At 47.9% G+C, this 25,376-nt stretch overlaps 1 protein-coding gene across 2 annotated transcripts in view; it reads right to left on the minus strand.

The window, feature by feature from the left end:
* Positions 1 to 25,376, minus strand: part of prex2 (phosphatidylinositol-3,4,5-trisphosphate-dependent Rac exchange factor 2) — an 825,781-nt gene that overhangs the window by 104,309 nt on the left and 696,096 nt on the right. For both annotated transcript variants that reach the window (XM_072467618.1, XM_072467617.1), the window contains one exon: positions 11,658 to 11,760. In XM_072467618.1, the coding sequence (XP_072323719.1) occupies positions 11,658 to 11,760 (103 nt within the window). The remainder of the gene's footprint in view (positions 1 to 11,657; positions 11,761 to 25,376) is intronic.

Genomic DNA, 25,376 nt, shown 5'->3' on the forward strand with positions numbered 1-25,376 from the left:
TATATTGCCAGCAGTTACTTTATTATGCCACAGTGACTATTGTTGTATTACCCCAATAATAATGCTATTTTAATCCTTTTACTGCTCATGTCAGTTTGCACTATATTTTCTGAATAAGTCAAGAGAAGCAAGATTGCTCTTCCAATGGATCAACTAAAGAGGTCATTCATAATTTTCTAAATTGTTTGCCAAGGTACAAAGAAATGTTTTACATCGTTGCCCTGCAGAGTCATTTTATAAAAAGGATTACATCAAGAGCATTGAAAATAAAGATAGAAATTCAAACAGAAAAATCATGGGAATCATGCAGGCAAATTCTCAATATATGTTCCTGGCAGGCCAACCTCCCAACTGGGAACATAATGTTGTATTATTACCTTTAGTTATTCAGGTTATTAAAATGCACGAGCTATGATCGGTGCTGATTTCTATGAATGCGCAATTCTTTATATTTGGATTAGAAATTTCAGAATCAATATTCTTTATAATTCATAGAATAAAGCCAATTTGGAAGCATGGAATGCCTCCAATATAAAAATCTAAGAAATAGGAGAAGGAGAAAGAAGGCAATTCAGCCCCTCAACAAGATAATGGCTGATCTGATTGTGAACATATTTTCACTCTCCTGCCTGCTCGCAATAACCTTCCACTCCCTGGTGGATCAAAAATCTAACTCGGCCATGAATATTTTCAAAGATCCAGGCTCCACTGCTCACTGGGGAAAAGAATTTTAAGCATTAATGATCCTCTGAGAGAAGAAATTCTTCCTTATCTTCATTTTAAATGAGAGGCCCTTTATTTTGAAACAGAATCAACCTAGTGAACTGTTGTATCTTTAGACTAACAATAGATTGCAGATTCACATGGGTTGAAAGCAATATTAACAGAGGTTTATTAAATAGGTCTTCACTGTACAAAGACTGGTACTAGACTAAGGCAAATACCCATGAAGTAGCCAATGATGTCACGCATGTAGTGTAACTCCTTTCTCAAACAGACATTACATACAACTACAATAACCCACATATATAAAATGAACCTTCACTAAACTGCTTCCAATACAAATATGTCTCCCCTTAAGTAAGATGACTAAAACTGTACACGGAGTCTGGAATTTCCAAAATAATGGGCAGGAACAAAGTCTGGAAGTCCCACCCCCATTTCCAACAGATCCAATGTTCACCAGTAAAGAAAAGTGAGTAGGCCTGATTCACACATGAGGAAAGCCCAACACATCAGCAAGTCCATTTGAACTTAAGTGCTACGTTAAGTCCTGATTCTGAAAGATCCACTTACAGATGCTCACCCACCCACTGCTGTAGTTTTCTGAGATCCTGGGTTGCTGGTGGTCTCCAGTCTGAACTCTGGAGGCAGACCCAGGCATTGTTCAGGTCAGTCTTGTCATCTGCACACCACGTTGTTCCAGAAATGCTTTGCACTGTCGCGTTTTCCCGCTGACATCATGGAAAATTCAGCTTGGATGGAAGATTTCAGTCAGACCTTTTTGTGCATCCCATTAGCAAACGCAAATCGGTTTCACACCAGTCTTTCAGCGAGTTTCCTGATCCACCATGGAGCACTAGCAGAAGATACCACCAGAAATTCGCGCCAGCATGAAACCTATTTTTGCACCCCTGCTAAATTCACCCCACCATCCAACATTCAACCTGCTGGAGGTCCATCAGAGAACTCCGTCCTCTGCTTCTTGTTAGTTAGTTAGTCTGGTGTTTATGCTAATATATCACCCCAACACAGCGACATCTTATCTTGTGTGAGTAACCTTTTATGTGGTACCTTACCGAATCTCTTTTGGAAATCAAAATACACTACATCTTCTGGTCCAACTATTACCTACCCCACTTGCTTATTCTCAAAGGAACACTAAAAGAATTGTCGAATATGAGTTCCCTTTCACATTTTCTCAATGTCCTGCTACTACCTCCCTAATAATGGATGCTAGCACTTTCCCAACAGAAGACATTAGGCTAACTGGCCTATGGTTTTATGCTTTATCTCCCTCCTTTCTTGAACAGGGCTGTTATACTTGTGGTTTTCTAATCTACTGGGAACCTTCCAGAATCTAGGGAATTTGTGGAGGCTAAAATCAATGCATCCACTATCTCTGCAGTCAGTTCATCTAATTATGCTTGAATGCAGACCATACCGTCTGACATACAACCCCGCTTTAAGTTCCATTACTTTTTCTCTCATGATAGTGATTGTTCTAAATTGCACCCTCCCTTTTGCCTCGATTTTCTACTATTCTGAGACTGCTTTTTTCTTTTACTACAAAATGGATACATAATATTGGTTCAAATTCCCTGCCATTTCCTTGTTTGCCATTACAGTAAAGTCCCACTGTTCACGGGGATCTCGCAAATGCCCAAATCGCAAATGAGGAGCATGTTTTGAATTGAGTCAATTAGATAGGTTCCAGCCATGCACGGAGAGCATTAGTTTAGGCAGCTACTCTCCAGCAAAATTGTGGGGCAGTACATTTTTAAAAATAAACATTTTATTGAGGTATATTTGGTATTATCGCAACAAAATAAATAATGTATATGAAACTATAAACAGTGCAAAAGCCGTCTCCCTCCCTTACAGGTCCCACCTTTATTAACCCCTTACTCTAAGCTAAACTAACCCCCTCCTCCTTCTGCTGATGATTAATTTTCCGCGAAGAAGTCGACGAACGGTTGCCACCTCCGGGCGAATCCTAACAGTGACCCTCTCAAGGCTAACTTGATTTTCTCCAAACAGAGAAAGCTAGCCATGTCCGATAGCCAGGTCTCCGACTTTGGGAGCTTTGAGTCCCTCCAAGCGAATAATATCCGCCTCCGGGCTATCAGGGAAGCAAAGGCCAGAACTTCTGCCTCTTTCTCCTCCTGGATTCCCGGGTCTTCCGACACCCCGAAAATCGCCACCTCTGGACTCAGCGCCACTCTTGGTTTTAACACCGTGGACATGACATCTGCAAACCCCTGCCAAAATCCCCTAAGCTTCGGACATGCCCAGAACATGTGGACATGGTTCGCTGGTCCTCCCGCATATTTTGCACACCTGTCTTCCAGCCCAAAGAATCTGCTCATCCGAGCCACTGTCATGTGAGCCCGATGAACGACCTTGAATTGTATCAGACTGAGCCTGGCACATGTTGCGGACGCGTTGACTCTACTCAACGCGTCCGCCCAGAGACCATCCTCTACCTCTCCTCCCAACTCCTCCTCCCACTTCAGCTCCTCGGTCTGCGTCTCCTCTGACCCCATAGGTTCCTTGTAAATGTCAGAGACACTCCCTTCTCCTACCCACCCTATGGAAACTACCCTGTCCTGAATCCCCCTGAGTGGTAGGAGAGGGAAGGTTGACACCTGTTTACGTAGGAAGACCGGCACCTGCAGATACCTGAATTTGTTTCCCCTCGCCAACCCAAACCTTTCCTCCAGCACCCTCATACTCGGAAAGCTCCCCTCTATAAACATATCCCCCATCCTCTCAATCGCTGCTCTCCGCCATATCCGGAACCCCCCCCACCCATACTTCCCAGGGCAAACTGGTGGTTATTACAGATTGGGGACCAGACTGATGCTTCCTCTACCCCCACGTCTCCTCCATTGCCCCCAGACTCTCAGGGCCGCCACCACCACGGGGCTGGTGGAGTACCGTGCCGGCGGAAATGGCAGAGGCGCAGTTACCAACACCCCCAGACTGGTGTCCTTGCATGAAGCCGCCTCCATACGCTCCCATGCTGACCACCCCCCTTCCCCCCACCACTCACTTCCTGATCATGGCTATATTCGCCGCCCAGTAATAGTCAGTAAAATTTGGCGGCGCCAGCCCGCCCTCTCCCCGACTCCACTCAAGCATTACCTTCCTTACTCGCGGGGTCTTGCCCGCCCAAACAAAGCCAGTGATCACTTTGTTGACCCGTTTAAAAAAGGACCGCGGAATAAAGATGGGGAGACATTGAAACACGAACAGGAATCTCAGGAGGACCGTCATCTTAACCGTCGTCAGTGACAACGGAAGCGCATCCCACCTCCGATAATCGTCCTTCATTTGGTCCACTAGTCGGGCCAGATTTAATTTATGCAGCCGGTCCCATTCCCGCGCCACTTGAATGCCTAGGTACCTAAAGCTTCCCCTACTAATCTAAACGGCAGATCCCCCAATCGCCTCTCCTGTCTCCTCGCATGGACCCCAAACATCTCACTTTTCCCCATATTTAGCTTATGTGGGGCAGTACTTGTACATGTTATTGCAGCTCTGGAACTAGCAATTTGGACATCTCCTTCATTTGGTTTGCACTTCAGCTGAAATCCTTCCAGCCTCTGCTCTGTCATGGCTGCTGTCTATCCAGGGAAAGAACAGAGAGGGAAAAGAAACTGTGGATAAGCGAACATTGCTCATACAATGGATGATTTGATGTCCAGGAAAGTGAAAACACGAACCAGGAAGTCACAAACAGTGGGACTTTACTATAATAATTTCCCAATCTCACCCTCAAAGGGACCATTGCTCACTTTGGCTTCACTTTTCCTTTTTATATACTTGTCGAAGCTTTTACTGTATGATGTTACATTACTAGTTTTCTCTCATATTTCAATTTCTCTCTCTGTATGATTTTTTAGCCATCCTTTGTTGGTTTCTAAAGCGTTCCCAATCTTCTGGCCTACCTTCATCTTAGCAGCATCGGATGCCTTTTCTTTCAATTTGATACCACTCGTCACTAACGTAGTCACAAATCTTTCATCCTTCTGCTCGTCTTTCGTCCTCAATGGAATTTATCTTTGTTGAATTATGAAATAGCTCCTTAAACAGTCTTTCAGAAAATGCAAAACAGGATACCAGATGCTTGAAGGTGTTTCTATCACTATTATAATATTCTTGATATCATTCAACTAATACAGGAAATATGGATATATAATGAGTCTGCAGAGGTCTACAGAGCGTGAGCTTTATAGGAATACATTTTACTGCATTGACTAGTCTTCCTCAAGGCTGCAGGAGAGAGTAAATATTGCGATACTGCATCATTTCATGTGATGTACACATTAGATGATTAGCATATTATATAGCTAGACTTACAGTAACCCATTATACTACATCTCCTCCAAGTCTCTGATTCTCATTTCTATATTGTGAAGATCAAACAAACCATGATTTTAAACTCTGGTGTGTTGCAGCTCTTAATCTTGTTTTCTTCTTCTCATCTTCTTGCCTCCAATCTTTCTATCGGGACAACAGCTGTGGTGTTTCCATGAGTTTACCAGAACAGGTCTTCTTTTCCTTTTGAGGTGATTGGAGGTTTGAGCCTTGTAGGTGGTCTGTCAGACTCTGGTAAGCAGAAGGGGAATTAGTTAGGCTCTCATCTGGAATCTGCTGCATGAGTGTGGCACCTCTGGCTGGTTAGATTAGGAAGATGACTGCTTCCACTGTGTGACAACCAGTGCATGTCTGTTCCATCTTATCGCCCCATGCTCTATTTGGTTGAGATAGGATTGTGGGTGTGGTGTCTGTTAAACCACCGAGCCATAGCTAGCTTGGTCTTGGATCCAAACTGACTCTCCTGTTTGAAGGTCTGGCAAGTTGTTTGCCTTGTGACTTTTGTCATAATTCCACATCTGACTGAAACGATATTTGTCTTCTTTCTCCCTCACTCTGTCCAAGTCCTCGGCATGTACCTATGGTATAAGTGAGTACGTGTGAGCAGGGAGTTGAGTTCTTAGTCTTCTACCCATAAGGAGTTCCGATTGTTCATCGGATTTCTGTGCATCTCTGATTTCATTCAGTTGCTGAGTTGTTACTGGGAAGGTCACGGTTGTTGTCAACGAAAAGTTTCTATCTCTTCAACAAGGGCTTTATCTCCTTGTTCTGGTCTTGCCACTGGACAAAGCACCCATTGTACCCTGCTGCTTTCCTGAAACATGCTCTACCTTTGCATCAAACCTCATCATCCTCAGTCTGAATCACTGTACTCGTGGAGGCATTTTGCTGAGTCCTTAGCATTTAAGAGTGTCACTAAGGGTTTGCGGTCTGTCTCTATCTTGAAGTGGAGAGCAAGAACACAATCACACCCTCTAAGGGACCAATATCTACCTTAATTACACTTTTCCACTTAAAAATACTTGTAGAAGCTTTTACAGAATGCTTTCTTATCGCTAGTTTTCCTCATACGCTAATTTTCACTCTTTTTTTTCAAGTCATCCTTTGCAAGTTTCTAAACATTTCCCCATTTGATAACTTCTTGTAAGCCCATATAGCAGCCGATGCTTCTTTCGTTATCACGGCATATCTCTGTCGGTAAATGGGATGTATAGTAAACTGGTCTGTGCTTTCACACATCTGTGTTGGAAAGAGTAGCGTTCCCAGGATGTAGAAGTCAAATTCACAGCAATTATACTGAGAGATTCTCGATCATACTGAGCAAAAATATTAGGTGATATCAGCATTTCATTGATTTTCCCAAAAGACATCTGTTGTGCTTCCTCCCGACACCATGCATTGTCTTGCTGCAACAGCTGATATGGTTCACTGACGACAACTAAGTTAGGCAGGAATTTTGCAACATGGGTTAGCAAACTCATGAATCTCTGGAGCACAGTCAGGTTTCAAGAAGCTGGAAACTCATTGATTGCTCTTGTCTTCTGTGGATCAGCTCTGACACTGGATACATCCACAGTATGCTCAAGGAACTTGACAGTCTGCTGTGAGAATTTGCATTGTTGTTGAATGTAAGTCCTGCTTTCTGTAGGCATTGCAGCATAGCTCACACTCCTGTGTCATGTTCTGTCTGAGTGGACCCATGGATCAGGTTATCATCCATGTGACATACGACTCCATCCAGTCTTTCTCGGATGCTTGACATTGTCCTCTGGAAAATATCTTGTGCTGATGTGATACCAAAGGCTATTCTGTTGAAGCAAAGCTTCCCAAGTGGAATAATGAAGGGCAATGAGCAATTCAGGCTCTTCATCAAGGGGTAGTTGGCAAAAACCACTACTACATCTCGCTTAATTAAGATTAAACTCGTTGCGATGCTGCAAAGCTCATCCACAGACGACATAGGATGAACTTTGTTGAAGCAAAGCTTCCCAATAGGAATAATGAAGACAATGAGCAATTCAGGCTCTTCATCAAGGGGTAGTTGGCAAAAACCACTACTACATCTAGCTTCATTAATATTAAACTCTTTGCGATGCTGCAAAGCTCATCCACAGACGACACAGGATGAACTTCATGTTTCACTGCTTTGTTCACTCACCTGATGAAGGAGCCACACTCCGACAGCTCGTGATTCCAAATAAACCTGTTGGATTTTAACCTGATGTTGTAAGACTTCTTGCTGTGTCCAACACTGGCATCTCCACATCTTGTTCAGCTATGTAAGGCCTATGCAAATTCTGATAGATCCACTGGGTTTTGGTATGAGGACCATGACAAGGGACCAGTGTGTTGGTTCTGCCATAGGTGAAATAACCTCTGCTTCATCAAACAGAAAATTTCCTTCTTTACTTTTGGTAAGAGTGGATGAGGAACTGGACGTAAACAGCCTTTAATTCAGGATTTAGAGTGATGTGGTATTCTATCTTCAGTCCTGTGAACAGTTGTGGAATTTCAGCTCTGAAGATTTGGGGCTGATCTTCTTGGCTTTTCAGATCCTCTACTCTGCAAATCAGATGCATGTCGGTATAAGCCTTCCTGCTCAAGAGTGAGCTACTCTGAGTCTCAATCACATACAATGGGCTGGATTCTCCCCCGGCGGGATGCTCCATTTTGCCAGCAGCCCGGGGTTTCCCGACGGTGTGGGGCTGCCCCACAATGGGAAACCCCATTGACCAGCCGGCGTAACGGAGCAGCCTGCCGGCGTGCTGGAACAGAAATGGAGCGCGGTGGGATGGAAAATCCAGCCCAATGTTTTGGGTCTCCCTCCTTATTTTTCAGTTCATAGAATCATAGAATTTACAGTGCAGAAGGAGGCCATTTGGCCCATCGAGTCTACACTGGCCCACCGGCTAGAGCACGAGGCAGAGGATCGCGTCCTTTGTCATTTTATGGGAGAATCGCAACCAATGTCTTAAATCCGAATGGGATAAATAGTAGTTCAGCTTTTAGAGGTAGTAGGACATGTCTGTTGAGAATGTGATGGGAGGAAATACCATTTGAGAAAGGCTCTGCTCGCAGGGACAGTTGGGGTGGACCTTTGGAACGGCAAAATATATTTTATAATAATAATTTTTATTGTCACAAGTAGGCTTATATTAACACTGCAATGAAGTATGGTTAGTTGCTGAGATACAGAATGCGGTGCTGTACTCTGTCCCTTTTTCAACAAAAAGTCAATTAATATATGATGGAATGATGCAGACAACGTTTTGCACACTTGTGTGATTAATGCCACTGTGTTATTGGTTATGTAGTCATAAATTAGACCGAACAGAATAGCATGTCACCCATTTTTCACCTCCAACTAGTGGATTGGAGGATTCAATTATTTGAGCACCTGTTTTGTCCTTTTATTTCATGCTTCTTATCGTGGCACATGTGAGTCATGCAGTCTAAAACTAGGTGTTTTAGCACCTAGTTTTAGTCATTTTCGCTACCCTAATATTTTCTAATGGTTGGTATTTTATTTGGACTTGCTAATCTTGGGAAATGGAGTAGGTAGGGGAACATAAAAATCATTTGGGTCCATTTTACACAAGATATTTTTCTGTTTAAGTTTAAGCTGTTTCTATTGCTATTTTCTTCAATTTTGTGTTTGTAAAGTGAAGTTAACAATTCAGAACAAAATATTTCTGTAACTTCCAGAGAAATGTTTATTTGTAGACTCAGAACATTAGTGTGCAGAAAAATGTACTCTGGCATGGCCCATTGTGAAAGATTGTTTTTAAATCGGTGTTCCTATCTGCTGTTCAAAATATGAATTACACATGGCAATAAATGTAATGGAAAATAATCCCTCAAATTACATGAGAAGCTACAATTGGGAAGCTTGTATTTCTACTTACACCACCTCATTTCTTTTCCCACCTCATTTAACCTAACTCCCATCAGCACTTCCTTCTGTCATTTTCTACCATGTGTAATGATTATTATCTAGAATGTACTGCCTGAAAGAGTGGTGAGTGCATATACAATCGTAACTTTAGAAGAAAAATTGTATAAATACTCGGAAATAAAGAAATTTAGAGGACAATGAGGAAAGAGCAGGAGAGTGTAGCCAATTGTATAGCTCGACCAAAGAGCTGGCACAGACATAATGAGCCGAATGGCGCTGCATCATTCCACACTGATGGACGGACAGATCCTTCTTACACATATGTGGCGATAACAAGGAGGGTTTTTGAAACCGTTAAGCAGTACAACGCTTTTGTAAAGGGCTCTGAATGTTGGAGATTGAATAAGACACGAATGAGGTTCATAAAGATTGAGGTTCATAAAGTGCAGGTCGACGGGCCGAGTAGCCTCCTGCACTGTAAATTCTATGATTCTATGACCAGGCAGAGGGGGTGCTGGATGCCAACCTGGAACTGTCCCATTGAGTGGGGATGATGGCCACCAGCTCCCCCGAGTTCCACCCCTCTGTCCTCATCCTCTTCCCCCCTCAGAGGTGACCGCGTGTTCCTCATCCTCCACTTCCAGCACAACTCCCCACTGCTGTGCCAGGTTGCGGAGGACACAGCAGACCACCATGAAGCAGGCAACCCCCCGGGAGGAGTGCTGCAGGACACTGCCAGAGCCGTTGCGGCATCGGAACCGCATTATGAGCAGGCCGATACACCACTGAGTGACAGCCCAGGTACCCACATGGGCCTCGTTGTATCGGGTCTCTGCATCGGTCTCGGGTTCCATACTGGTGTCATTAGCCAGGTCCTCAGCGCTCCTTATCCCCTAAGAGCCAGGCGGCTATCCTGGGTGATCCTTGAAGAGGTCGGGATGTCTGACTGTCCCAGGATGTAACTGTCGTGCACACTGCCTGGGAAGCATGCACACATGCATGATTCTAAGGTGGTGGTAGCACAAGCTGGATATTCAGGGAGTGGAACTCCTTCCTGTAAATGTAGGGCACTTCCCAGATGGCTAGGTGCACGTAAGGCGACATGCATGCAGCCTATCAGCTCCTGGACCTGGGGCATCCTGGCGATAGCAGTGAATCCTGCGCCCTGGGCATCTTGTTGGACTTGGTCCGTGTCAAAGTTTATATAATTTTCTGCCGGGCAAACAGGGCATTCATGGCCTGTCGGGTGCACCTGTCGGCTGTAGCTTGAGAGATATCACACAGGTCCCCGCTTTAACCCTGGAATGATCCCGAGGCATAAAGGTTCAGGCTGCAGTGACCTTGACAGCCATGGAGAGCAGGTGTCCTCCTCCTCCATTTGGTGCCAAGTCTTATTGAAACTTACAGGATACTGCGAGGCCTGGGTAGAGTGGACGTAGAGAGAATGTTTCCACTTGTAGGATAAACTAGAACCAGAGGACACAATCTCAGACTAAAGGGCCGATCCTTTAAAACAGAGGTGAGGAGGAATTTCTTCAGCCAGAGGGTGGAGAATCTGTGGAATTCTTTACCGCAGGAGGCTGTGGAGGCCAAATCACTGAGTGTCTACAAGACAGAGGTGGATAGGTTCTTGATTAATAAGGGGATCAGGGATTACGGGGAGAAGGCAGGAGAATAGGGATGAGAAAAATATCATCCATGATTGAATGGCGACGCTGACTCGATGGGCCGAGTGGCCTAATACTGCTCCTATGTCTTATGGTCTTATGTTAAAAGGATTGCATGTTTTTAAGTGTCCACTTCAGCGAAGTGACTGGTCCAAACTTACTGGGCGGGATTCTCCGCTCCCGGGACTAAGTGCCCGTGCCGTCGTGAACGGCGTCGCGTTTCACGACGGCGCAAACAGGGCCCGGGCATGACCTATTCTGGCCCCCACAGGAGCGATTCACGCCGCTCCAGCCTCCTTACGCGACGCCAAATGGGCGCGGCGCCAACCCGCGCATGCGCAGTTGGGGCAGCTCATTCCTGCGCATGTGCAGTTGGGACGCGCCATCCTGCGCATGCGTGGGGAACGTCTTACGCGCGCCGGCCCCCACCAACATGGCGCCGGGGTTCTGGAGCCGGCCGCGGAAGGAGGTAGGCCCGGGGGGGGTGGGGGGAGAGGTCGGCCAACCGATCGGTGGGCCCCGATCGTGGGCCAGATCCCATCGGAGGCCCCCCCCAGGTGAAGGAGCCCCCCCACAGTCCGCCCCCAAGCATTCCCGCACAGTTCCCGCCAGCAGCGACCAGGGGTGAACGGCACTGGCGGGACTGTCATTTTTTTCGCCGGCTGCTCGGCCCGTTTGGGCCGGAGAATCGCCGCTCGCCATTTGCGCCGATTCTCCGAGCGGCACGACGCAATTCTCGCGGCGCTGGTTTCAGGGGTGGGGGGGGTGGGGGGAGAGAATCGCGTGCAGGTGTCGGGGCAGCGTGGCGCGACTCGCGCAGCGCCCCGGCGATTCTCCCGCCCGGCGTGTGGGGGGAGAATACCGCCCAAAGTATTTATGCTTGAATAACAAGACTTCAACAGAATCAAGTATTGATATTGTAGCTGGCCTCTTTTACAAGATTTCTACAGAACTCATGTTGAAGATTACACATGAGGAAGAAAGTAACTTACTTGCTACCAGTAGTTCTTCTTCAGACTGTTGTAAATAGAATGTGACCTTTTCCAAGTCAGCCAAGGCAACCAGAGTGTCTTCCAATATAGCCTGCTCATCCATCTGGAAGATATTAGCAAACAGACAAAGAAATTAAAGGCTGAACATGGGAATGGGTGGAATTGGATATCTAATTAATGTATCATAATTTAAGACGTACTTGCATGAATTACAGTTGCAATACCTGTAATGAAGTAGATTTGCTGCAGGCATTTTGATCAAATATACCAGTATATTGTTGACAAAATCGAGAAAAATCATAAGGTACAGATATTAAAATAGAAAATATTCTTAATGACTGTTGTAATTTTTAGTGACGATTTTTCTGAAATATAAAGGCCGGAGAATCACCAGGGGGGCATGAGAATTCCGCCACGCCGCTCCGACGCCTGCCCGCCGATTTTCCGGCAACCGGAGAATTGGCGCCAAGCGCGCCCGCGCGGTCGCCGCGGCGTCGGTCGGGGGCCGTTGACAGCGGCCCCCCCAAGCCAATTCTTCGCGCTTAAAGGGCCAAATGCCCACCGAGTTCCGGCGAGTACTGCCGGCGTGGTTTACATATGGTCCTGCCCAGCGGGACCTTGGCATTCTGGCTGCAAGGCCCATCCTGGTGGGGGGGGGGGGGGGGGGGGGGGGGGGCGGAGGGGATCCGACTCTGGGGGGGCCACCCTGGTGGCCAGGCCCGCAATCGGGGGCTACCGTTTGGTGGGTGCGCACATTCCGGAGGGGGGCCTATGTTCCTCTGCGCCGGCCCCTGTAGGACTCCGCCATTTGCCCGGGGGCCGGCGCGGTGACGGCCGTGGCACGCATGCGCGGACCCGCGCCGGCCGTGTATGGCCGGCTTTCAGCACCGGAGCAGCGCACAGCACTCTTGCACCGTTCTAGCCCCTGAGGAAGAGGAGAATGACTGGGCCTGGAGGCCTGTTGACGCTGGCGTCAACACTTGCCCGCGATATCGGTGAATCCCGGCAAAGGAATCGCACGGCTATCTTCATTTGCTGCCTTTAAAGAATCATCTAACTTTGGTCTGCTTGTTCCTATTTCAATTACCTGAATTTTTCCAGATGGCGGATAGCCTCCCAGTATCCAAAGAGTTGGCACATTCTTGCCGACTCTGACCGCATCGCAGACAATTGACGCTCCAATGAGTGTTGATTGGCTGCAAGTGGGATTGCCACCCCTCACCTCGGAGGAAGTCTCACCTTGGAGAGCTGCTCACCAAACCGATTTGCAGGCAAAAGTGCTGCAGTGGACATAAGAGAAACTACACAAACCTGCCAGAGCCAGAGGACAAGGTAATTGTAAGTACCTCAGGGCGGGAAGGATAGTGACTGCCTGGGAGGATTTCAAGGGGAATGCGCCCCCAGTCAGAAGTGGGTTTCTGTTGGAGACCCCCACCCCCCTCCACCAACCAGCAGATTTTTTTCCCCTGGATCTAACTTTGATTCTCTCTTGCACATCCCCATGGATGTTCAAAGTTCCCGCCAGTCTAAAGGTTGAGAAAGGATTGTCAATGGCCCTTCCGTGGCTACTTAAGCACATGCAAAACTTAGCCTATGTGGCTGGAAGACATCATGGGCGGGATTCTCCGACCCCCCCCCCCCCCCCCCCCCCCCCCCGGCCCGGGTCAGAGAATGGGCGGGTGGGGGGGGGAGGCGTGAACCCCGCCCCGCCTCACTGACGGCGGCTGCCGAATTCTCCGGTGCCGGTTTTCGGGCGGGGGCATGGATCACGCCGCGCCAGTCGGGGGCCGTTGGCAGTGGCCCCCCTGGCAATTCTCCGGGCCCTGATGGGCCGAGCGGCCCCCCGTTTTTGGCCAGTCCCGCCGGCGTGAAATAGACATGGTCCATACCAGTGGGACCTGGCTTGTCGGCCGTCTAGAGGGGTCCACGGGGGGGAGGCGCGGGGGTATCCGGCCCCGGCCTAGCCCCTGGAAGTGCAGAGGATTTTGCAACTTCCAGGCGGCCTGACGCCGGAATGGTTTGCGCCGCTCTTGGAGCTGGCGTCGGGCCGTCCCGCCAAGTGCGGGAGAATCCCGCCCCATATCCCTGCAATTAAATGCGATCCAACCCCCTCCAACCTTTCAGGAAGTTGTCCCCAAAGTCCATCGGAGGACCAGCCTCCCACACAATGTAAAACCTTCACACCGCACTTGTACTGTATTTGATGTGGTCCAAGAGCTGTCAATCATAGCTGGATGTTAGTTTCACAACTGGATACTTCAAAGCCACTCAGGCCGAAAGGGAGATGAAAGAAGCAATGCCGACAGCTGGTTGTATGTGGAAGATGTGGCCACCTAAAATGGTATCCAGCAAGGGATGCTGGGAAAAGTGGTCAAGGGTATGGACAAGCAGGCTGCAGAGCAGATCAAACAAAGTTGCAGCAAAACGCTTTGCAGACTTCAAACAATTTCACAGGTTGATGCAATAACATAAGCAAATTGCCATCTCCAGGCCACCCCAGAATCACAAGAATTGTCCTGTTAATCAAACTTGTTTACGTGGGCGGCATGTGGCGCAGTGGATAACACTGGGACTGTGGCGCTGAGGACCCGGGTTCGAATCCTGGCCCTGGGTCACTGTCCGTATGGAGTTTGCACATTCTCCCCATGTCTGCGTGGGTTTCACTTCCACAACCCAAAGATGTGCAGGTTAGGTGGATTGGCCATGCTGAATTGCCCCTTAATTGGGGAAAAAAAAAATTGGGTTATCTAAATTTATTTTTTAAAAAGTCAAACTTGTTTACCAGACACAGTGGCACCTAACTTCCTTATGTGGACAGTCTACATGCATTCAACACCTTCATGAATGGCCACTGAATGCCCATCCCAAAATTGATGTGGCAGCCCCTGATTGGACTTGATTGATATGGCTGATCGAGCCCTGATCAATTGATTGACAAATGACCCAAAGACCGCCCACCAAAGAGTCACGAAACTCAAACAGCATAAACGTTACTGCACAGATTAATTCTTTCTCTTGAGCAGCAGTAACTAACAATGGTGACTTCCACCGGCCGACAAAGGATAAACTGAAGGAAGACCAGAGCCAGGAACAGACCAGACCAAGGACTGAACATTGATGACTACAAGATTCAGGACACAGATAAAGGCCAATATCTGTCTGGTACTTGCTAGCCACTCTGAAGTTAAGTTAAGGTTGTGTGCATAATAACTTTGTAGTTTGACTTAAGTGTGTGTGTGATCAATTAACAGGAACAATTGTGTGAAAGTGAATAAGTATTGAACCATTGTATGAAACAGTCTCATAGTCATTTGTCCACCGTATATGGGTTAAGACACGGTGGTTAAGAAAGGGCAACAAAGCTGTCAATCACAGCCTAGTGAAAGCAGTTTCACAGAAATATGAATGAATAGCTTGCAGATCAAAGGTCTGAGCAGGTTTAAACCCAGCTGACTGTTTTTCTCTTTCCAGGATTGACAGGTGCTGCTTCCTTTGCCTGAGCCAGCAGCTATACTGTAGAGATGCGTTTTAGAGCAGTGATCTTTTTCACAGCCTCTGTCTGTACTTTTCTACAACTCCCAGATAGGGGTCACTTTTATGGGAAGCTTCCAGGCAGGGGTCTCACTAATGGGGGGGGGGGGAAGGGGGAGTCTCTGGTGGTGGTCTCTTGTGGGGGGTCTCTGATGGGGGTCTCTCAAACTGGGAGCCTCTGGCAGGGGATCGGGTCAGCCTTGTACGAGGTGGGGTGTGAGCGATAAAATCCCAGGGGAGGGGCTGAATTGCATTGCAGGGGAGAAGCAGGCCCAGCCACTGGACCACTCTATTGGGCTGCCTGCTCAAAATGGTGGCCCGATAGCGGAATCTGCAGGAATCCCTCATAATTTTTCCATATTTGCGCTTCAGGGTTGAGTGCGATTGAGCTCCGGCAGGAGAAAATAGTCCCCCAAACGGAGAATTCCAGCTGTAGTCTCCTAATGACATCAGGTTGGAGGGCAGATGTAAATGGTGATCTGCGGTGACAGTCCTTGCTATTTCAAAATCTAAAGACTGCTTTCCGCTTACAATAAATGGTGCAATAAAAGGCATAATCCAACTATGGGAAAGCCTTTATATTCGAGTGGAGCTCGCAAAAGCAGGTCTCCTCTGACTAGCTTTGGCCAATTCTATTCTGGAACTCTTCCTTGTCTCAACTTTCTGAGAGAAAGAGGAATTCCAGAAGATCATGGACGGGATTCTCCACTCCCGCACGAAGTGCCCACGCCGTCGTGAACGCCGACGGTGCGAAACGGCCCCGATCCCGACCGATTCAGGCCCCGACAATGGGCTAGGATCGGGGCCGCGTCATCTACACACACCAGGCCTTGTCACCGCGTAAAGGCGGCGCCGCATTGATGTCGCGACCGGCGCCGCATAACTGACGTCACCCGCGCATGCGTGAATGCCGTTCTCTCTGAGTTCGCCCCGCAAGAAGATGGCGGACGGATCTTGCGGGGCCGCGGAAGGAAGGAGGTCCTCCTTCAGAGAGGACGGCCCGACGATCGGTGGGCACCGATCGCGGGCCATGCCACAGTTGAGGTACCCCCCGGTGCAGGATCCCCCCTCCCCCCCGCAGGTCGCCCCCCCCCCAGCGTTCCCGCGCTGTTCCCGACGGCAGCGACCAGGTGTGGACGGCGCCGGGGGGAACCCGCCGTTTTGGTCTGGCTGCTCGGCCCATCCAGGCCTGAGAATCGCCATTTTGGGTTTCTTCGGTGATTCTCCGGCCTGCGGCCCGCGGAACCCGACGGGGCCGTTCCCGCCGCTTGGGAGAATCGCGGGAGGGCGTCGGACCGGCGTCCCGGGAAATCTTGGCGGCCCAGCCGATTTTCCCAACCGGCGCGGGAGTGGAGAATCTCGCCCCATATGTAGGAGTAGGCAATTTGGCCCATCAAGCCTGCTCGGCCAATCAGTAGGATCATTCCTGATCTGACTGTGGCTTTAACTCCACTTTCCTGCCTGACCCCATAACCCTCAACTGGCTTGTGGATCAAAATCTGTTGAACTCAGTCTGGAATATATTCAAAGCCCAGCCTCCACTGCCCTCTTTGGAACAGAATTCTGAAGACCAATGACCCTCTGAGAGAAGGAATTCCTCCTCATCTGTGGCTTAAATGGAAGACAGCCACAACAGAAAACATCCTTTCAGCATCCACCCTGTCAAACTCCTTCAGAATATATGTTTCAATGAGAACGTCTCTCATTATTCTGAATTCCAATGAGCATAGACCCAATCTGTTCAACCTTTCCACAGAGCAACAATCCCTCCATCCCAGAAATCAGTCTTGTGAATCTTCTCTGAACTTTTTCCAATAAAAGTATATCCCACTTTAAGTAAGGAGACCAAAACCGTATACAGAATTCCAGCTGGAGCAAGGCTTCCCTTCTTTTGTGCTCCATCCCCCTTGCATTAAAGCGCAACACTTAATTTGCCTTCCTAATTACTTGTTGCACCTGTATGCTACCTTCTTTAGGATTTATGTGGAAGAGACCCAAACCCCTCTGTAGCACAATATTCTCTAGTCTCTCAGCTAAATAATATTCTGCTTTTCTATTCTTCTTGCCAAGGCAAGCAATCTCACATTTTCCCACATTATATTCCATTTCCAAAATTATTTGCCGGCCCACTTAGCCTATTTACATTCTTTTGCAGACACTTTGTTGATAGCTCAATCCAAAGCCAGTTGGTGAAGTATGAAGATAGAGACTAACACTTTTCTTGATAATCGGTTTATTTAGAGTGCAGCATTACATATGTCTACTCTGTATCTACGGAGTTTCTAGAGTTGATGTCAGCATTTGAAAGTGACATGGGGCAAGCTGTAGCCACTTAAAATGGCCAACTCCCGATTCAAAATGGCGAACGGCAAAGGTTGATGGGAAGGTCAGCCAACAAGACAAAAACGAGCAGCTGCAGGTTGGCTGTGTATTTACCTCTGGAAAGGCCAGACAATATCGATACCAGCAACCATCAGCATAACAAAACAACAGCCATCTGCATACTAATGAGCAATCCCCAGGAACAATAAGCAAGATTTAGACACACAAAGCAAAACCAGACTCTTCGGCGCCAGCAGACGCCTACACAAAAGGAGGTGAACGAGCACCTCAAGACCGCCCATCGATCGGGGAACCGCTCCAGCATTGGAGAAAATCGAACCAAGCGATTGGGACAAAGTCCAATCACTTGGGACCAGGTACACGGTCCGCCCTGAAAGGGGGGAAGCCCCTGGGAACTATAAGAATTGAGCCCCAAGTTCAAATCGCTGTCTTCTCTCTCTTCTCCACCGCTTCTCCAGCTCTTCACTCTTCAACAGCTGGTCGAAACTGTAAGTCTTACTTCAAAGCTCGCTACGAGATAGGCGCTCCTAGCTATCAATCTGTACCAACTTCGAATCCCGCAGGCTCAGAAACCCGAACGAAAGGCCATTTGTTCACCTGACCTGGTTAGCCAGTTCCAAGTTAAGTATAGACCTGTTAGTTGTAGAAGTAGCTTAAACGTAGAATTTGTGCATGAGTAGTGATTACTGTGTATAATAAATGTGCTTTGATTTGAATCTTACTAATCGGTGTGTTGGATTATTGATCATTACTCGGACTTGAACCACGCGGTGGTATCAGAAAGATACCTGGCGACTCAAGAGCAAAGGTGATAAAACAGAGCAATTGAACTGAGGCAAAGTTAGCAACAAAGCCAATTTAGGTGAATACATACTACTGTTATCGCTTATAGTTTGTGAAGATTTTATTTTGTGGTTTATAGAATGTAGGGGCTATATTCTGTATTACTGAGGTTAAGGGAAGAATTGCTCTAAAGTACTTGATATTATTTTTTTAAAGAGTCCTTTAAAGATTTAATCTGAAGTGGTAAGTCATGGCAGGCGAGCTCCAGGCCATGGTTTTCTCTTCCTGTTCTGTGTGGGAAGCTAGGGACATTTCTAGTGCCTGGGGACAGCATGTGTGCAGAAAGTGGCTCCAGCTGCAGCTCCTGGAAGCCTAGGTTTTGGAACTGGTGGCTGGGGTCACTGTAGAATATCCGCGAGGCAGAGAGTATCGTGGACAGAACATATAGAGAGGTGGTCACCGCAGGCTTCGAGTCCACAGGCAGGAAGATAATGGGTGACCACTGGGCAGAGCAAGAGGACAAGGCAGGCAGTGCAGAAATTCCCTGCGAAACAGATATTCTGCTTTGATACTGTTGAGAGGAATGGCCTCTCAGGGGAAAGCAGCCACAGCCAATTTTGTTGCTCCATGGTTTACTCTGCTGCACAGGGGAGGAGTAAAACGTGTGGGAATGCAATGGTTGTAGGGGATTCAAATGTAAGGGTAAGAGATAGGCATTTCTGTGGCCACAATCAAGGCACCAGGATGGCACATTGCCTCGCTGGTGCTAGGGTCAAGGATGTCTCAGAGCGGCTATAAGACATTCTAAAGGGGGAGAGTGAACAGCCAGTGGTTGTGGTGCATATCATTAACAAAGACATAGTTCAAAAATAGGATGAGGTCCTAAAGCCGAACGTAGGGAGTTAGGAAGTAAGTTGAAAACTAGGATCTCAAAGTAGTGATCTCATGATTACTCCCAGTGCCACATGCTAGGCAGAGTAGAAATAGCAGGATATATGAGGTGAATACATGGCTGGAAAGATGATGCAAGGGGGAGGGTTTGAGACTTCTGGGGCATTGGACTGGTTCTGGGGGAGATGGGACCAGTAAAAACTGGAAGGGTTACACCAGGGCAGGACTGGGACTGATGTCCTGGGGCGAGTATTTGCTAGTGTCTGGGAAGGATTTAAACTAGAATGGCAGGGGGATGGAAACTTAAGCAGGGTGACAAGGGAAAGAGAAACAAGGACAGGAATGAAAGGACAGTAAAATGTAAAAACGGTAGACAGGGTAATCAAAGGTCAGAGGCTATGAGGGCCACAGTACAAAGAAAAGTTAGGATGATTAAAAATAACAAAAAGGTAAGCCTAATGACTTTGTATCTTAATGCACAATGCATTTGGAATAAGGTAGACAAACTGATGACGCAAAGCGAGGTAAATGGATATGATCTCATAGCAATTGGGGAGAAATGGTTACAAGGAGATCAAAACTGGGAACTTAACATTCAGGGATATTTGCCTTTTTAGAAGGACAGGAGGGAAGGTGGCACTCTTATTAAGAGATGAAATGAGGACAGTTGTGAGCGACGATCTAGACTTGGATGATGTCGCGTTCACTTGAGTGCAAGGGAAAGAAAACATTGGTAGGAGTAATGTATAGACCCACAAACAGTAGCCACACCATAGGAAAGGATATAAGTCAATAAATAATTGGAGCATGTAAAAACAACAGAGCAATAATTATTGGGACTTTAATCTTCATGTTGATTGGGTTAATCAAGTTGGAAAGGGTAGCTGCAACAACAAATTAATATCATGCATTAGGGATAGTAATGGGTAATGAGTAATGAGGCAAGTTTAATAAATGACCTTGGAGTAAAAAATCCCCGAGGAAGTAGTGATCATACTATGATAGAATTTAATATTCAGTTTGAGAATGAAAAACCTGAGTCGGAAACAACTGTATTTAACTTAAATTAAGTGAATTACAACAAAATGAGGGTAGTTAGCTCAAGTGGATGGATAAATTAGTAGGAAAGACGGTGAACAAACAGTGACAGACATTTAAGGAGGTAATTCATGTCTCTCAGCAAAAATATACACCAGGAAGGAGGAAAGATCCTAAGAGCAAGATAAACGAATCATGGCTAACCAAGGAAGTTAAGGAGACCATTAAGTTGAAAGAAAAAGCAGATAAGGAGAGTAAAGTCAGTGATAGCCCTGAAGATTGGGATAAATCCAGAATCCAGAAAAGGAGGACTAAAAAAATAACAGAGAGAAAAAATAAACGAAGAAGGCAAATTAGAGAAGAATATAAAAACTGACAATAAGAGCTTCTTTAAATATCTAAAAAGGAAGGGAGTTAAAAGTGAACACATGCCCCTTAGAAAATGAATCTCGGGAGATAGTTATGGGGAATAAGGAAATGGAAGAGGAGTTAAACAGATGTTTTGTATTAGTCTTTATGGTTGAAGATACTTCGAACATCCCATTAATACCCAAGAATACGGGGGAGGAATTGAATACCATCACCATCATTAGGGAAGTAATATTAGACAAACTAATGGGGCAGCTAAGTCCCCTGGCCATGATGGCTTGAATCCTAGGATCCTAAAAGAAGTAGCTACAGTGATAGTGGATGCCTTGGTTGTAATTTTCCAAAAATCTTTGGATTCTGGAGAAGGACCAGAAGATTGTAAAACTGCCAATATGACACCTCGATTGAAAAAGGGAGGGAGGCAAATAGTGGATAACTATAGGCTGATTAGCCTAGACATTGGAAAAATGTTGGAATCAATTATTAAGGATGTAATAGCAGCACATTTGGAAAATAATAATATCATCAAGCAAAGTCAGCATGGCTTCATGAAAGGGAAATCATGCCTGATTAATTTATTAGAGTTTTATAGGAAGTCTCAACCAGAGTGGATAGAGGGGAACCAATAGATGTGTTGTATTTGGACTTCCAGTTTGGCAAGCTACCTCACAAAAGGTTGAGTCATAAGATAAGAGCCCATGGTGTTAGAGGTAGTATATTGGCATGGATAGAGAATTGGCTAATGGGCAGGAAACAGTGAGTAGGGATAAGGGGTTCTCTTTCAGGTTGGTGACCTGTAATCAATGGGGTTCCACAGGGATCGTGCTGGAACCACAACTGATTACAATATATATTAATAACTTAAAGGAAGGACAAATTTGCACAAGACACGAAAATAGGTGGAAAGGCAAGCTGCGAGAGGGATATGAAGAGCTGACAAAGAGATATAGGGTAAGTGGGCAAAAAGTTGGCAAATGGAATATAATGTGGGAAAATGTGTAGTTGTTCATTTTAGAAGGGGGAACAAAAGAACAGGATTACTTAATTGGAGAAAAATTGCTGAAAGCTGAAACACAAATGGACTTGGTATTTGTGAACAAAATACAGAAAGCTAGCACACAGCTGCAGGAGGTAATCAAGAAGGTTGATGGAATGTTGGCCCTTATTTCAAGGGGGTTGGAGGACAAGAATAGGGAAGTCTTGCTGCAAGTGTACAATAAGAAGTCTTACAATACCAGGTTAAAGTCCAACAGGTTACAAGTGTACAAGGTATCGGTGAGACCTCATCTGGAGTACCGTGAGCAATTTTGGTCCCCATATTAAAGAGAATATCTGGGGCGGGATTCTCCCCTACCCGGCGGGGTGGGGGGTTCCGACGTAATGGAATGGCGGGAACCACTCCGGCGTCGGGCAGCCCCAAAGGTGCGGAAGTCTCCGCACCTTTAGGGGCCAAGCCCTCACCTTGAGGGGCTAGGCCCGCGCCGGAGTGGTTTGCGCTCCACCGGCTGGCGGGAAAGGCCTTTGGCGCCACGCCAGCTGGGGCCGAAAGGTCTACACCGGGCGACGCGGGTCGGCGCATGCGCGGGAGCGTCAGCGGCTGTTGACGTCATCCCTGCGCATGCGCAGGGGAGGGGGATCTCTCCCGCCTCTGCCATAGTGAAGACCATGGTGAAGGCGTAAGAAAGAGTGCCCTCACGGCACAAGCCCGCCCGCGGATCGGTGGGCCCTGATCGCGGGCCAGGCACCCCCCGGGGCCAGATCGCCCTGCGCCCCGCCCCCCCCAGGACCCCGGAGCCTGCCCGTGCCGCCTTGTCCCGCCGTTCAAAAGGTGGTTTAATCCACGCCGGCGGGACAGGCATTCCAGCAGTGGGACTTCGGCACATCGCGGGCCGGAGAATCGGCGGGGGTGGGCCCGTCGACCGGCGTGGTGCGATTCCCGCCCCCGCCGACTGGCGCGGCGTGATTCCCGCCCCCGCCGAATCTCTGGTGGCGGAGATTTCGGGACACGGAGGGGGCGGGATTCACGCCAGCCCCCGGCGATTCTCCGACCCGGCGTGGGGTCGGAGAATCCCGCCAATTATTTCATGAGAGGTGGTTCAGAAAAGGTTCACTAGGATGACCCCAGTATGGAGGGATTGTCTTATGAGCAAAGGCTAAACCGGTTCGGATTCTACTCATTGGGATTTAGAAGGATGAGAGGTGATCTCATTGAAACATATTGGATTATCATAGATTGTCATAAAATTTACAGTGCAGAAGGAGGCCATTCGGCCCATCGAGTCTGCACCGGCTCTTGGAAAGAGCACCCTACCCAAGGTCAACACTTCCACCCTATCCCCATAACCCAATCACCCCATCCAACACTAAGGGCAATTTTGGACACTAAGGGCAATTTATCATGGCCAATCCACCTAACCTGCACATCTTTGGACTGTGGGAGGAAACCGGAGCACCCGGAGGATTCTTAAGGGGCTTGACAGGGTAAATGCTGAGAGGATGGTTCCCCTCGTGGGACCAGAGGTCATAGTCTCAGAATAAAGGGGTGCCAATTTAAGACTGAGATGAGAAGGAATATCTCCTCTCAGACGATTGAGAGTCTTTGGAACTCTGTGGGGGTAGAGTCTTTGTGTATATTTAGGGCTGAGATATACAAGATCCTTGATCAGTAAGGGAATCAAGGGTTACAGGGAAAGGGCAGTGGATGTAAGGAACGTCAGATCAGCCATGATCCTATTGTATGGTGTAGCAGGCTCGAGGGACCAAATTGCCTACTCCTGTTCCTATTTCTTATGGTCTAGTGCTACCATGTTCCAACGGTCTCTCCTTATACTCCTTTGTGCAAGACAAATAATCAAGTAACCCAATTAACTTAAGAATCACCCCTTAAGAGGGCACTACAACTAAAACAAAAGTATCAAAGGAAACTTAAATTGAGATAATGTTATCCAGCCCCATCAGCGCCTGTCAGTCAAAGGTCTCAAGCATACTGGTCGACACCATGAGCTCAATCTCCAAGGATACCTTGACCAAAATATCAAGAGACCAACACATCAACTTGGTAAAAAGCCACACCCATCTACATCCCCACCTCCCCGACACCAACAACCCGCCACATCCTGCCTTCCCCATTTTAACCCCCTTATCCCACCTCCCATCCCCCTGACCCACACCCCCTTGCTGACCTATCAATCCTCTTTAAAGAAATCGATTAACGGTTTCCACCTCCGGGTGAACCCCTCTGCCGACCCTCGCAGAGCAAACTTGACCTCCTCTAGCCTTACGATTTCTGCCACGTCACTCACCCACACTCCCGCTTTCGGCGGCTCCGAGTCCTGCAACCCTAGAAAAATCTGTCCGGCCTATCTGGGAGGCAAAGGCCAAAACGTCGGTCTCTCTCACCCCCTGGACTCGCGGGTCTTCCGAAACCCCAAATATTGCCGCGGCCAGACTCGGGACCACCCACACACCTCGAACATCACGTCCGAAAAACCCTGCCAGAACCCCCTCAGTCTTGGACACACCCAGAACATGATTCACGCCCCCCGCACATTTCCCACACCTAACCTCTACCCCCACAATGAACTCCTCATCGCCTCCATCATATGAGCCCTATGCACCATCCTAAACTGGATGAGGCTAAACCTCGCACACGATGAGGACGCCTTCATCCTCTGCAAGGCTTCCGCCCTCGCCCACACCTCCACTCAGAGCGCCTTCTCCCACTTACGCTTAATATCCCCCACCAAGGCTCCCTCACATTCTATCAATTCCTTAAAGATATCCAACATCTTCCCCTCCCCTATTTCATCCTCCGACAGCACTTAGATCTACAGCCTCAGGGACGGCAGCCCAGGAAAGGACGTCACCTTTGTCTTCGTGAAATTCCAAACCTGCAGGTACCTAAAGCCATTCCCCTTGGGCAGCTCATTAACTTCTTGCAAGTCCTCCAGCCCTGCAAATTTGCCCCCTATAAACAAGTCTCCAAAGTACTCTATCCCCACCTGCCTCCACTCCCTAAACCTCGCCTCCAGCCCCGCTGGTGCAGATCAGTGCCCACACCGAGGCACCCCCCCCAGCCCCAAATGTTGCTTCCACTTCCGCCCCATCCGTAAGGCTGACACCACTACTGGGCTCGCGGAGTACCTGGCCATCGGGAACAGTATAGGCACCAACAAGAAAGCCCTCAAACTCGTTCCCCTACATGATGCCATCTCCACTCGCCTCCATAGAATAGAAACATAGAATTCACAGTGCAGGCCATTCGGCCCATCGAGTCTGCCCCGGCCCTTGGAAAGAGCACCCGAGTTAAGCCCCACCCAACCTTTCTGGACACTAAGGGCAATTTAGCATGGCCAATCCACCTAACCTGCACATATTTGGATTGTGGGAGGAAACAGGAGCACCCGGAGGAAACCCATGCAGACACGGGAGAACGTGAAGACTCCGCACAGACAGTGACCCGAGCCGGATTTCGAACCTAGGATCCTGGAGCTGTGAAGCATCTGTGCTAACCACTGTGCTACTGTGCTGCCGGCCGATCTCTCTTCCACAGTACACTTGCGCAACATTGCAATATTCACTGTCCAATAATAATTTATAATTTTAGGCAATGCCAGCACCCCCTCGCTGAAAAAAGCCCGCGGCACCGTTGGGGCCTCCCCCGTCCACACAAACCCGGAGATCAGCCCATTGACCTTGCTAAAGAATGACTTGGGGGCAAACATAGTGAGGATCTGAAACACAGGGCTGAGTCCTCCCGTCGCA

This window comes from Scyliorhinus torazame, chromosome 11 (genome assembly GCF_047496885.1).
Source record: "Scyliorhinus torazame isolate Kashiwa2021f chromosome 11, sScyTor2.1, whole genome shotgun sequence".
Taxonomy (NCBI): Eukaryota; Metazoa; Chordata; class Chondrichthyes; order Carcharhiniformes; family Scyliorhinidae; genus Scyliorhinus; species Scyliorhinus torazame.